Source organism: Periplaneta americana, chromosome 9 (assembly GCF_040183065.1).
Source record: "Periplaneta americana isolate PAMFEO1 chromosome 9, P.americana_PAMFEO1_priV1, whole genome shotgun sequence".
In the NCBI taxonomy this organism is placed as follows: Eukaryota; Metazoa; Arthropoda; class Insecta; order Blattodea; family Blattidae; genus Periplaneta; species Periplaneta americana.
The window spans coordinates 71965054-71981079 of NC_091125.1; the positions used below are offsets into that span (position 1 = coordinate 71965054).

The window sequence follows — 16026 nt, forward strand, 5'->3', positions numbered from 1 at the left end:
GAAATTTTCGGCCAGTGTATGGGACCGGAGCTCACCCAGCATCGTGATGCACTTGGGAAGCTACAATAGGTAGCGAAATCCGGTTGCGAATACCGGCTGGGGGGATCATCATGCTAACCACACGATACCTCCATTCTGGTTGGATGATCGTCCACCTCTGCTTCGGCATGTGGTCGTGAGGCCAGCAGCCGGCTGGTCAATCTAGGCCCTTCATGGGCTATGGCGCCACAGATTATTATATGGGATTGCTCCAGACAACTCTGAATCAGAATATTCATACTATAGTCTGACCATCAGATCTGTGCCCCAGTAAGATATGCGAACTGAACCTTAATTCCTTTTCAGCCTCGGCAATTCATTTCTCTCCCTGTATTCCTATTTCTCTCTTTTCTATCTCTCTCTCTTTCTCTCCCCCCACTACTCACAATTTTGAGCTTCTTGCAGGACAGTTTATTTGCACTTGCAGTCCAGTGTTGTCAACTCAACATGAATACTGTGGCATGGAGTGGTGAAAGAAATATTATTAAGCAAGTAATAGCATTTTGCATAAGTAAATCAGCGTCATTAGACCTACTTAAATTAAATTATGAATAAGTAATAATTAACCTTACAGTATTATAAGGAATATTCAAGAGACATGACACTGTTTGACGGAAGTTTGGCAACATCCCTATTCGGCAAGGTTCGTGGCCTGCTGTTTGACGTAGTGGGAGAGAAACGGGTGGAATGGGGTGAGTAGAGGCGTTAACTTTTCCAAGAACGACGACAGCGCTGAAGGGGCATAGATCCAATGGTCTGACAATAACTTGAATGCTAAGGTAAATGGGATGTATTATTGTCCCACTCAACTCTTTGATACCCAAGCATACACTGCTCATCATTTATTTGTTACACACCGTGCTAATCAGTATTGTTGATATAATATTTATGGCACTGGTATGGCAATTAGCAGACGAGTGACAAAACAAACATCACCACAGTCTTGTCCAGCACAAGTCATAAATTGGATGTAAGCCAGGGATCAATCCCAGCCCACAGGATTATGAATCCAGTGCTCTAGCCACTGGACTGCCATGACTGCTCCCAAGCCTTACTTACAACCTGTATTTATTTTTCTACATGTATAATCACCACAACAAGCAAGACATTATTGCATATGTACGAGTTTTTGGATGCATTTTTTAATGAATTTACTGCCTAATAAGATAGCCAGATCTTCATTCATGAACAAAGAAGTGTGAACCAGTCATAGCTGCATAGTAGAAGATCAAACAAATCCCAATGAAAATCAAAGGAGGTCAAGAGTACTCTGTGTGTTATGAAAACATGCATCATGCACGAGAATGTCAGAAGTATAATTTATTTTCGATCATCTGGCACAATTTTGTTTAAGTCTTACAGTAAACTGAAGCATTCACTGTGGTTCCCTGCTCCAAGAAATCTACCAGCTACACACCTCTTGCATTTCAAAAAATGGTGTCCATAAGTTTTTCGATAAAAAAAAACTGTTTGAATTTTTTGGCTTGAAGTAACCTGTGTACATCACTGCAACAATTCAATAATCCTTCCCCCCAAATAAGGGTATAAGGTACAATGTTCTCCTATTCAGATATACCCTTATTCCAGGGGAGTATTTAATTGTTAGTTAATTTTCACATTTGTGTATTAAATACACATCTCATCACTAGTAATGATGTAGTTGAGAGATCAGATCTATGTGTAGAGTTTCGTGAATGTCCAACATCTCTAGCACTTAACTTACACTGATTTTATGATACTGTGGTCTGTCTGCAACAATTTCATATAGCACTCAGTTAAAATTTGTAAAAAGGTATGTTAGTAATTCCAAAATTGTGAAATACTGATTTTCACAAATTTTCATGTTCATACATTTCACAAACTTAGGACACATTCTCATGATGTTTTGGCAGGATCATAACTTTTTACCGGGCACCAGTTTTATATTTTGGCAGTTACATCGCCCATAAAAAACCCCCAATATGAATGGAGAACTGCAGCTGTCTTTGGTCATCGGGAGGATTACATAAGCAAATCCACCGATCTTCTCCCATCCACCACCTGGGGGACATCCCTCCACGCCGTGACAGGCCAGCGATTTATTAGAGTATTCACATACAGTGGGATCGAGGGCAACGAACTGGCAAATACACTTGCCAAGAAAGGCACAACAATACAGGAAATGAAAAACGATAAATCTGCCAATGACTTCAGTAAAGCGCCTACCAATTCGAAATTCTCACACCTTCATACTGGGGGGGGGGGGGGGGGAAACATTCTGAAAACATAAAATGGAACACCCTAATCTTGAACCCAGAAGTAATCCCACAAGCACCACAGAAAACTGCAGTTGTAGCCTTCAGAGGGGTTACAGGACACAATTGCTTGGCAAGTCACTTACATAAACTACAAATTCTAAATTCACCATTGTGTTCCCAGTGCAATAGTCAAGAAGAGATGAACGAGAGCCACTTGAAGACCTGCACTGCACTATCTCCAGAAGACACTGTAGCCCAGAAGTATTGGAGAGTACGAATGCTAATGGCTTCATTGCTAGATGCAAGGCATTGAAACAACAACATTTCACAAACTGATTACTGACTATAGAAGAGCAGCTGCTTCTTACTTCATTTTGCATGTTCACTGTCTATCTCTGAGATTCTATATCATTGTCTGATCTTTCCTCGTTTAATTGGCAATGAATTTATGGTGGTTAGATTTTTTGCATGAAGGAAGCAAAGCATGAACTTCACATCTAGCTGGATTTGGTACAATTTAATCGGCACTTACTTCCAATGTCCCTTGTACTTTTAGTTAAAAGACAGCATAAGTATATATGAGTAATTATAGTTCTTGATGTAAAATTTATTTTAAACAAAGGTTACTTATAAAAATACACTAAAGTCATTTAGTCCACTGAAAATCCTACAGGCTTTAAAGACTTGAAATCTGGTAATAAATTTTGAGTTTGGATGCTGGATACTCACTTTCTTTATTGAGCCTCTGTACTGTAGCTTGAATGTGTTGAACAAAGTTGAGGTATTCCTTTGTGGTGTAGTCGATGCCTTCAATCTCGGGAATAGCCATAAGGCACTCATCTGCCATGAATGGGGCTTGATCAGGGGCCGCCGCCGCTAGTAGAGCTACACAAACACAAATCACAAATTAAGTAAACTCATGTTCTTTATTTTAATAGCAGTTTTCCAAGTAAATTATGTTTAAATCTACTATGTAATTTGGCTTACAAGGAAGGCATCTCTATTCATTATTCATACAATTCTATACACAGCAGACAATCTAAAATTATTTTACTACTCCATTTTGGTACATTATTTGTTTCTGAGGATGATACTGAAATCCCGAATGTAATGTTACTGTACATTTCCAAATTATTCTGTATTTCTTCAGAAATATAATAGATGAAAGTGGTTGTTGTGGTGATGGTGTAAAGACAGCAATGCCAGATCCTTTTTAGGTTACATTATCAGATACAACTTCATATGGTGAAGACATTGCAGTGATCATTAATTCTGAAAAGATAACCAAGTTAATTTAAAAATACAACTCAAAGTGAACAAATACGAAGATCCCTCAAAAGATTTCAAGAAAGTCTTATCATTCACTACTTCAGGGGCTCCAGAATGCTATTCCTTTTTGACATAGAATATGTCTTTGTCCTCATCTCACTATAGGATAACAGGTCATGAAATTCAGTGTGATGAAAATCATACACATGTAAAATCACTAATACACAATAACAAAACAACGAAACTAGTGTCAATCGACAGAGCTAGGATGAAAGTTTAGTGCATGGCAGGAGTGATCAGTGAAAAAACCTTGAGCACTTGGTGGAGGCCGTAGATTAAAAACAGCACACTTCAGCATGCCTCAGGCAAACATAACTTGGCAACAGAGGGTGCTATGCACCAAATAATTTGTTTCGAGTTCTACAAGATTAGCAAGCAAAAACTTTCGGATGTTGTTTAAAATTAGTGTAAAAGTGGGAAAACTGTCGATCTTTATAGTGAAAATCCACAATGCTCTTTCACATGCATTGAAAATATGAGAATTTGAAGACAAAATGTATACAGGGTGAAAGAGTGCTAGATAAGAAAGAAAACAAGCAGCCACTTTTGCAGGCAGAGTGAACCAGCTTTTGAGACACTATTTATTTTTATTATTATTCTGAATGTAATAATTTACCATAAGTAGGAAGTTGATAGAAGATTTAAACTTCTTTCTCATGCTTTCAAAATATTGCAAAGATGCTGTGCACAGCATTAACATGGGTGCTATTTGTAGGATTATTGTTTTGCTCTTCTATTATCAATATATTCCACGCTGAAGGTAATGCTTAAGGGGCTTTAAGATTCCTTAAGGCCTGGTTCACATGAGTGGAATGCCTGTGGAACGGCAATCGCACCATTTTCTATGACACACTAAATGTAGCAGTTTACACAGAACAGAGAGTTCGCGACAGCAGAACGTCTCCGCATGTCAGCCACATCGCCCATAGCAGAACAGAAGCCGCACAGTGACCATAAGTTTTGTATGGACTACTGCATTATATTGCATCAATCACACAAGTGAACATGGCAATTTGGCAGCAAGTGTCCAGACGACATATCTTGGCTTTTACGAGGGCTAGACCTGATACACTTAGGGCATACTTTGGCCCATTGTGTGTCTATATATGCGAGCATTGTCCAAATCCAATAGGTGGCCTGGGTGACATTAATGAATTCGATGCTGACAGGTGAGTCATCCTGCCTCAGCCCTTGATAGGTTCTATTTTGCAGATGAGTAGCCTGACAAACTCCAGGGGCCGAAGCCCCAATCCCTTCCTGTCATTGATGGCTGACAGGTAGGCCATCCTATCTCAGCCTCTGATAGAGCCAGGCATATGAGTAGTCTGATAAGCCCCAGGGGCCCGGAGACACAAACGTTTCCTATATCAGCATCAGAAACCATACTGCCCCAAGGTTTCATTCCAGCCTATTTTTAATTATTGCAGATGATAGATGAAGGGGAGGTGGAATGATAGAGGGAAAGGGAGTACTCCGGGAAAAACCCCCTCTGCAAAGTCTGCTTTGTCCACCACAAATTCCATCACGACCTGAGCCATAGACGACATATTACATATATATTCTGTACTGGCTATTGCAATTTTCTAATGTGTAGTGATGCAGTGCACATTTTGACTGGATTCAATGGCTGATATGGATGTAGAGAAAGTTGATGTTCAGGTGTTTCTGATTGAGAATGAGAAAAGGCCACATATTTGGGACATTCGAAATGAAAAATACAAGGACAGAAACAAAAAATGTTCAGCATGATATGAAATTTGTTGTGCACCATTTCCCAATTTCATGGAACATTCTGACGCAGAAAGGAAATCCTTGTCAGATATTTCTCGCTTAAGCATAAACAATAGTACACCAATTATTTCAATTTATTATATTTATTGCTTTACTTCATTAATTTCTCTATGTACTTTTTAATAAAAAGCGATAAAATATCAGTTTCTGAAAATAAAACATAAACAGTACATATTAATATATTTTATTTCAGTAAACTCTTTTTATTATTAATAGTTCCTTTCAATCCCTCTCCCTTTACCTTTACTAAAGTAATATACATAAACATAATATATTTTCTCCAAAGTGAATGCAAAATAAAATGCACTTATTTCTTATTGGTTTAATTTCAACAATTAAACGCATACAACTATTGGCATTCATTTGCCTAAGTGTTATAAAAGCATTTCTATTGAAGGTATAAACAGTCTTAAGTTAATATATTCTTTCTAAAGGTATTTTTCAGATTATGAGACAATTCATCAAAGTTGGGAAATTACATTCTTAAGTAATTAAAACAAATTTATTCGTCTTTGAACAGTACATAAAAAGTTCCTTGTAATAAAGAACTGCTGACTATTGGATGTACTCAATGCCTTTATCTTTCTTCTTCTCACCAATAGTTGCATTTTGGAGTACACTAGTACTTCACAGTAACTAGCAACTATGGTGACTGACACCTCAAATCCTTCTGTCCATCTTTCATCCACTCTTGTGGCCTCAGAATGGTGCAGCCGCCATGCAGCTGCTGTTCTGCACATTTCACTCGTGTGAACCTGGCCTAAAAGTTGATGTAACCCTGTAAAATGTTTTCCCATTTCACAGACAACTATGAATACAAAATGATTCTTTGCAAACACCTGTGAAATCATATTCTAAGCAGCAGATATGTCTCTGACATTGCCCCACCAATTTTCTTCTCCTTTTAGTCGTTTACTTAATGACGATGTATCAACTACTAGTTATTTAACATCTATGACATTGATGATAGTGAGATGGTATTTGGCGAGATGATGTAATTAGCCCAAATGAAATAAAATCCAAGCCAGACTGCTGCTCCAGATCAGCAGTTAAACACATTTATAGTCTGAACTATGCTGGTGACTAATGAATTGTTACAAATAACTACTCAAGCTTGGACTGCATCTCGTACTGTAAACATAATGGACTGTTTTTCATGCAAATTAATAATGTTACAATTCTTCCATCTCAGATATCAGTCCTGAAATATTTTCTATCTTGAATACATGTGAAATATCGCTTTGTTCATGAGTAAAAATGCAAGCAAAATTCTACATCTGAATCCAGTATCTCTCTATTCTCAAGCTTTGTAACAAGATGTCACCACACACAATAATGATTGCGAAGACTTCTGCTGAATACCAGGAAAAACACATCAATTCAAATCTTACTGATCGACAATGTATACATGTAATCATGTCACATCTCTTAACACAGATGTACATGTGTTAAGAGACCAGTCCAAAAATGCCAACCACTTCTCCAATATATATTCAGCACTCGAAACAGAAAGTGTGCATGTGTTTGCACTTGCATCTGATATTTAAAATTACACTGATTTGGCCAACAAACTAACATTAATTAGGTTTGAACTCCGTATTAGTAGTCGTTCTCATAAATTGCTTATGTTTAAAGCAAAGGGTTTTGCGTGATTTTCTTCAGAGGGGAAGTAAAGCTTTCACATCGTGGATTCATGACACATAAAATAATTGTTCTTGAGAGAGTCCAAGCAAAATTTACGAATTTTTTTAAACCCCGTCAAAATTGAACTCTGGGAATTTTTATTCTCGTTTAGCATTCTATTATCAGGAATAATGAATTCCACCTTACCACCCCCTACCTCAAAAGTGAAATTCGATATTATCATGTGGCAGAATTAAGAATGGTTCCTGACAATGACTATATACAGAGGCAATGAAAACAAACCAAGACAGACTATGCTGGAGTGCAGCACTCAGTCCATTCTTGTCCCTGTGATTGCTAAGATAATTAACTTTTTAACAGAGTATATAAACTACAGCAGAACATTTATTTATTTTTATGATTCAGTAGGGAAGAAAGAGCGAGAGGGAGAGAGAGAAAGTCAGAAAGAAAGAAAGAAAAAACCCACCAAAGCACACTTCATTTTGAACACTATCACCTTTAAAACAATTACAGTACTTTATCTTCCCTGAAATTTCAAAATCAATGAAGAAATACATATTTTAACAAAATCTCGACGACAAGCAACAGCACATTTCCGATTGTTTACAGAATATGATTGTCTCACTGAGAATGTCAACAAATTGAACTTAACGATAACAAACTGCCGAATAGGTAACAAAAATTAAATGTTTGAACAGCTGATAAACTAAACTTCAATAATAGGAACAACAACAACACTGAAGCACTTCACTGGGAAACTAGATAAAGAATGAAGCAAATCAACAAGTCGCCAGTCGACAATAACATTTTTCCTGGAAGATCATTTTCCTACATATAGCAGTAAAAATGTGCAACCCTTACACTCTATTAAAGTCAAAAAAGCAACTCCAACTATAACAAAAATAACTAATAAAATAAAAATAATAAACAAACCAAAAATTTCCCTAACCATAAATACTATTTATAGAATAAATCTACATTCAAAGATTCTAAATCCATTTATCTAAAGCTGAGTTCGAGCATAGGTTCAACTGCTTGGGTTTTTTCTGAGGTTTTCTGCAGCTGTAAGGTCAATGTCAGGTAATCACATGTCGAATCATCGGCCTCATCTCGCCAAATACCATCTTGCAATCACTAATTCCATCAATGCTAAATAATCTAGCAGTTGATACAGCGTCATTAAATAAGCAATTGAAGAAACCAGGAGGTCCAATGGTTATCTGTCAGATCTGACGTTCAGGTATTTGAGGGAGATGAAAATCCTCGTCTGACTTCCATCAGAAGAAAAATAACAGCTGCAGGGTCTATTGAGCCCATGTCGTAGATATGTAGCACATCCAGGAACCTATCACTGAATGAGAGAACGTCAGGCAAAATTTATTGGTTTTTTCTTGCCAAGTCAAAATTAAACATGCTATTGTCTTCAGATATCATTGTAACACTGGAGGCAATGAATTTTGCAATATAAATGGAAACACTAATCAATGCCAGAAACATTTAATTGACCACACCTGGAAATGTTAGCAACCAACCATTTCCAGTGTGCAACAGTAACAAACAAACAAAAAATGTGATACAAATAACTTCTCACCTGATGCCATAGTCGTGCCAACTCCTTTTAAATTACTGAGAGCTGTGATGGCTTGCTCCAGATTTGGCAACTTGCGGAAAGCTTTCTTGGTTTCCATCATCACAGCACGGGGTGTGTTTACCTTCACCAGGTACGACAGTTGCGGATAGAATTTTCCCCGCTGAAACAAATCATAACAAATAATTACAATGTTCATTCTCAACTCCTAGCATTACGACCACTACAGCTAGTGTAATGTGGCGACACAGCGATAAATAGGGAATTACACAAATAAAAAAATATTCAACATTTTACTCTAATGAAGAAACAAATACTCCCCACATTTTGACTTGTTTAACACACATGCTCATCACGCCACACTGATTTGATTCTGATGTAAACAAACAAGAGATGTAATCATTTTTCTATCAATAAATAAATGGGGACAAGACCATTATGTGTATGCTCACAACTTACATAGAATAGTTCCACTTCATATTTATCAGAGAGACTACCCAAACCATTGTAAGATTATGTCGCCCTCTTAATTAATTTTATAGTCCATCGTTTTTCCCAATCTGAAAATGCTGTATCATAAATACATTCTTGCTTGGCTAATAAACACTGCACCATTTATAAATACAACATTACAAACTGTGCTTATGATGTCACTCTGAAACGAATATGAAATTAGTAGCATATATTATAAATTATAACAGTTACACAATCTATCTCAATATTTTATTTAGAACTGCAACTGTCATTATTTCATTATTCAATACGATGTTCAAACCTAAATATTTATATATCACTTTCATCAAGATTTATCTTTGCAATCAATCATGTGGCGCATATATGTCCTCGCCATCCATTTGTTTACAACTAAAGTGAGTGCAATGTGACAATCGCATTCAATTTATAATATGTCGAGCAAACAAACTTCGCAACTCTGCACTTTATTGATCATAAAACAAATATATCAATGGCTAAGAATGATAACTCATATTTGTGAATTTGCAGGTGAAACAGAAAACTGTTTTAAAAATTAATTTCTCTCAGAATAGACAAACTTTTTACATATATTTCTGCTTTGCAAGATCTCCTACTCGAAGACAAAAATGGGTTACTGTTCAATTTTGTGAACATAATATTAACGTAGTTAATTAATAATGTAATTAAACTACGTGACCATTTTTGTGTATATTACACATCACTTCTTAGCCATCGACATGTAAAATAACATGTTAACCAGGTACAGTAAAATTTAACACGAAAAAGACATATAATACATATTTCCGAAGATCATTTTCTATTCTTAAATCTGAAGAAATTCTTTGCGGGAGGCATTTCCAGTTTCAGAATAGACAGTCAATGCAATTTTCAAAAAATGACTTCCAACACGTGTTCAAAACAGTGGCAGAAATTCTGTGAAATGTGTATTACAAAAAATAAAGACTACTTCGAGAAAGATCATTAAATCACGAGAATGAATAAAGGTATTAAAAAAACCAATCAATGATCATCAGACTTCACTGAATTCTGAATCACATAAGCTCACAACACGATTATCTCCTATCAATTAATAGCCCTGTTATTTGCCTTTTGATCTTGCATTAAATCACACTCTTAATACCTCCTTCATTTGCTAATGTAGTCTGACTTAAGCTTTTAATTTAATCGAGTTTAAATTCTTATCATTATTAAGTGTTTTAATTACTTCATAGTCCTTTAACACAATCATATAATTGTAAGATAGATAATAAGTTTTCGGTTAGTTTCTTTTTTGGTGGAAATGCGTTTTTTATTACTGTCTTGGTATTAAATATTCTCTATTTTATACTGAAACTTCATTAATGAAAAGTCTAGTATTTACAGAAAGTAGAAAGGAAAATAAGCAATAGTGTTAACCTAAAATCCTATGGTAATAAATTTAATGATAATTCAATAACCTGGGATGAAAATTCTTTAATAATTGCACAAAAAATACATTACTTTGTATACAAGTCAATTATAATTAAAGTAATACTGCACGTTCACATGGAAGATATCCTTAATAAAAAAACAACCTCAGAAAGTGTTTACTATACACACTTCCGTTTTGCACCATTGTATAGAGAATTTCTCCAGTATTATTCATATTTCACTTAAGTGCATGTGCCGAGCTCAGTAAACAATTTCGACACTGAAGGATAAAGTTGCATGCAAGCAGTGCCTAGCTGATGTAAAAGTCTGTTACATTATTCAGGATTATTTTAGAACACAATATGAACGTGAACGTCCAACATCTGTTTCTGGGACAAGAAACTGAGGACTATAGGATGCCTGTTTTCTTTCTTTCTTTTTGGATACTTTTCATATGGACACCATAGACATGCATGCATTAAAGCAAGCGATAAATAATGACTATATGGTCAAATAATTTAAGGCTAATGTTATTTAATTTCTGTTTATTAAGAATACACAGCCTTCTTTGATGGGTATTAAAAACTTATCATAAAAAAATGGTTGCTCTTAGTTGAAAGAAGAATCAACCAGCAACATGAAAACACCATTTCTAACTTTTCAGACTTACAGAATTTCAAAGACATAGAACAATTTAGAGAAAAATCTAACAGATGAGTTGAAGTTACTTCCTATACTTTCGTAAAGAAAGAAATTCCACAAAACGAGAGATAAGGAAGCATGACAGAGACACACACACACACTCTCTCTCTAAAGAAAGGGAGAAGAATGTATTCCTGTTGTTCTAATCATTCATAGTGGAAGGTTCCCTTCTAAGTTCATGAAATGCTATGGCATTTGAAAGTGTAATGCATTCCAATTTTTACACTTTGTTTCTTGTCCATTATAAATGTTGCATAGTCTTACAACAGATCTTGCTGATATAATATATGTCAAGGATAAAATATGAAAGCTAAATGCCGTGACTTAATAAAAAAAAATAAACGCACAATTTTTCACTTCATGGTTTGTACCAGTGTTGGCCAAAATTTAATCGAATTTCATTTTACTTTTTATAGTTACAATTAACAATAATAACAATAATAATAATAATAATAATAATAATCATCATCATCATCATCATCATCATCAACTTCAAGGTTTAGGCCAATGGCCTGTTCCGCCTCTAGAATTTTATCAGTCAAACTGGTCTCTGCAACGTCACTTTGGTCTTACCACTCATCTTCTTCGTGTAGGTCTGTAACACCATGTTCTAAAAGGTATCCTATTGTTGGGCATTCTTATTATATGGTCGTAACCAATTATTTTTATATTTTTCAATTATCGTTGTTATACTCTCGATATTCAGTTTTTGACGTATATCTTCATTTGTCTTATGGTCCTGTAGTCTAAATCCTGCTAGTGGCCTTAAGAGTCTCATCTAAGCGGCCTCAATTCTTCTCTGTTGGGCTCTAGTCAGAATCCACGTTTCTGAACCATATAACAACGTTGAAATTGCCAGTGTCTTGTAAAATTTGAGCACAGTTTGTCTGCCGACTTTATCTCAAAGTCTATGAAAGCCATAATGTGGGAATATTAAATTTGACATGCTTTTCTATAATCTGCGTTATGGCGAAGATATTATCAATACATGATCTGTTTTTTTCTGAACCCACACTGTGCTTCCGCTAATAGCACTTCTGCAATTTTGTTTAATCTTTGAGAGATGATCTTGGCATATATTTTATAGCCTGAGTTAAGAGGGCTAATCCCTCTGTAATTTTCACAGTTCTTCCTGTTCCCTTTTTTAAAAATGGGAGTAATTAGGGCTATATTCCACTCTTCTGGTATATGACCGAACTTCCAACATACATTTAAAAAACTTAAAAATCTTTGTAAAAAGCATTGTGGCGCATATTTAAACAATTTCAGATTTAAACCAACTGATCCCGGTGTTCTCCTATTTCTGGTTGTTTGCAGAACATAATTCAATTCATCTATTGAAATTGGGTCAACATATTCATTGTTTGTAGCTGTTTGTATGTTTTCTTCACTATTCTTACTAGTCCATAAATGTTGATAAAAATCTAGCCATAGTATCTCAGAAATGGGATTCCAGTTTATTGTATCTTTCTCTTATTTATCAAATTCTTTCATAATCTTCTATGCTTTAGCTTGTCTGTCATTAATGTCATACTCAATATTATAATTTACAAATTTATCCCAGCTTTCTATTTTAATTTTCCTTATTTCTCTCTTTGCAATTGCAGAGAGTTTATTGTATTTAATGTGATTATCATTCGTAGGGTGACCTGGAAATATACAAAAACTTGCCCAGACATGTTCAAACATTTTTAAAAGAGCCAGAAGAGGTCACATTGTCACACAATTGTACCTACACTGATTTCACATTTCTGATAATCCTACTTGTCTGTGATGTAATAATCATGGTGAAGATCTGGAACACATTCTTCTATACTGTCCATCCATAAACCACAAAAGAAGTAAATTAAAATTATCCGTACCAGTTGCAGAAGACACAGCCCTGCAGTATATATTGACTACACCCCAACTCTGGCTACTAGCAACAGGCATCTATAATGAACACCGATCAAAATACCCCTCATTTCTCGTGAAGAACAACAAATGAACAGACTACAGTGGACTATAGTGGACTTTATGTTGTCAGCAAACAGCTGGATACATTAAGAAGATTGATTGATCATTCACAGGGTGGGAAATATACAATAAGTATGCATCTTTTTTGTCTTTTATTATTGTTGCTAATTCGTCATTCCAGATATTAAGCCCTCTTCTAGTACGTCTTTTCTTTCGTTTACCTAGAGTTTCTGACGCTGCCTGTGTTAGGAGAGTTTTCAATAATTGCAATTCTTCATTTATATTTAAACTCATAGGTGTTTCCATTCTAGTAGGGCTCACCCCTGTGAGGTAACAGCGCGTATGGCTGCGAAACCAAGTGGACTGGATTCGATTCCCGGTCGGGGCAAGTTACCTGGTTGAGGTTTTTCCTGAGGTTTTCCCCTCAATCTATTATGAGCAAATGCCGGGTAACTATTGGTGCTGGACCCCGGACTCATTTCACCGGCATTATCACCTTCATCTCATTCAGACGCTAAATAAGCTAAGATGTTGATAAAGCATCATAAAATAACCTACTAACCATCTTTCTGATGTAAGTAAGTTTATTTTACTTCTGTACCATTTCGGGGGCATATTAAATTTAGAGATTAGCAAGAAGTGGTCTGTATTAATATCATATCCTTTATATACTCTTGTGTCTTCAATGAATGTAGCTATCTTTTTATTTAATTTAATAAGTCATATTTTATGCATATATTTTTTAAACTTTTCTGTTTTTATAACGACACAGAATAAAATACAAATTCATTTCAGATAATGTTAAAAACATTCACTATTTTATAGCATTAAATGAGCTGTTGAGAGCAGTAGTGGTATAAGTCAAAATTGGTAATGAGGGTTAAAGTAAACTTTCTGTCAAATACAGCGCAAAGTAGCAATTAATATTCAATTTATTTAAACTATTAGTAGTCAGTGGATAGCACGAAGAACATATTAATTGCTATTTTGTGCTGTATTTTACAGAATTTTTACTTCGAACCTCATTACCCAATTTTGACTTACACCACTTCTGCTCTGAACGGCTCAAATGTAACAGACAAATGTTTATTTATGTAAAATTAAAATAAATACAAACAGAAAAGTACCGTCATAAAAAATTGGTTTCGTGGAGATGACTCTGTCATAAAACCTGCACACTTCTGGATTTTGTAACAATTAAAGTTCTAGCATGTTGAAAATAATATTTATCTTCAATATTTATTTCCTTGAACTATCATTCAAAAGATATATTGTACATAATTGAAATAATTTATTATCCAACCAAATAATAAAAATGTCGTTTTCTATTGTACAGTTTAGGTAGATATAATTGTACACAAATTCACATAAAATAGACCTAGCTAAGATATGAATATTGTAATTCTAATTTCAACTATGTATGAAAATCAGTGTGGCATTTAATAATAATAATAATAATAATAATAATAATAATAATAATAATAATAATAATATCTAATCTTCCTCTACTTGGTGAGGTTGCCAAAGACAAAGAATGTTAAACAGTAACATTTAAGATGACATTAAAAATGACTTACAAGAAATTTGTTTACAATAAACTGAAATTTATTCATTTCACTAATACGATTAAGTTCTGTCTATAAACATTTTTTCTTCATACATTGTGATCAATGAAATGAGTAGTTAATTCAGCATGGTTTAGTGGACTACAAATGAATTTTCATTCACTCCTTCAAAGACAAATTCTTGTTTCTTGAATATGCACACTCATTCCAGAAGATTGATTTTCTGTAACTGATTGTCATTCATGTAAATTCTCCCCAACTTCTTATCACGCAATTTCCTCAACTAAAGAAAGGAATGCCTTCAAGAATTTAATGTTTTTACTGTATGGCACTCAGCTTGCCAACCCTGGCTGGAGGGGAATATCAGAGGAGAATCTGAGGGCCGGGATGTAGTGAGAACTGATTACAGGTGGTTTGAAAGAATGACGTACGACATTCAGTATGCATAATGTCATTAATGAAAACAATGTCTTGGTTTTAAAATGGTAATATTTTTATAGACCTACATCATATTATTACACGCAAACTAGTATACCATGAACCTGCTGAAGAATCGAACTTTGGAAATTTTACAAATATATCTGAAGCGGTGTTGCAATTAAGATTTATATTATAGCGTAAGTCTCTACTTATCTAAGTGGTCTAGACCTTCTACCTGTTTCTTAAGTGGTCCTGATTCGAGTTGCGATCAGACCTGGAATTTTTATTGAAAATCCGTAGTGACATTTGTTGTAGACAAGTTCATAGTTTTCTCAGTTCTCCAGTTTTCCCATGTTAGCCATCAACATCATTTAGTCTTATCTCCATTCCATATCATTCCCCGACTGCCAGCTAGTCTAGAGACAAGTGAGACTGCCTGATCAAAACTGGTGTGGGTTGGAAATACACCCAGCTGGAAGTCAGTACAAGAGTTCTCTCAGAGGAACATCACATAGGATTCATCCTCCTTCTTCAGGAAAACTAATATCATAGCACAACTCACCATAGAGTTCTTGCACATGCCATGACTATCCATCACAGCAGAACCAAAGAGTCAACACAATAAGAAAAAGTAAATAGATTAAGAGAATCACAAATGCTGCCAGTAACAGATTTCAGTTCACTACATGATGTCAGACAGGAAACACATCATATAATTGATGAAACTTGAATTGTGTCGACTGACTTGCATTTTGAGGGACGAATCCAAGATGCATTGATGTATTTAGCCACACATTGGCGCACTGTCCGCCCTATATGCGGTTATTGTTCCACTGTGACAGGTGGTTCGGATGGCAATCATAAATCAGAT

General features: G+C 35.3%; 1 protein-coding gene across 2 annotated transcripts in view; it reads right to left on the bottom strand.

Annotated features, from left to right (window-relative positions):
- Window positions 1-16026, bottom strand: part of Amun (protein amun) — a 47548-nt gene that overhangs the window by 15037 nt on the left and 16485 nt on the right. For both annotated transcript variants that reach the window (XM_069834997.1, XM_069834999.1), the window contains 2 exons: window positions 8632-8791; window positions 3006-3161 (listed from right to left, as the gene is read on the bottom strand). In XM_069834997.1, coding sequence (XP_069691098.1) covers window positions 3006-3161; window positions 8632-8791 — 316 coding nt within the window. The remainder of the gene's footprint in view (window positions 1-3005; window positions 3162-8631; window positions 8792-16026) is intronic.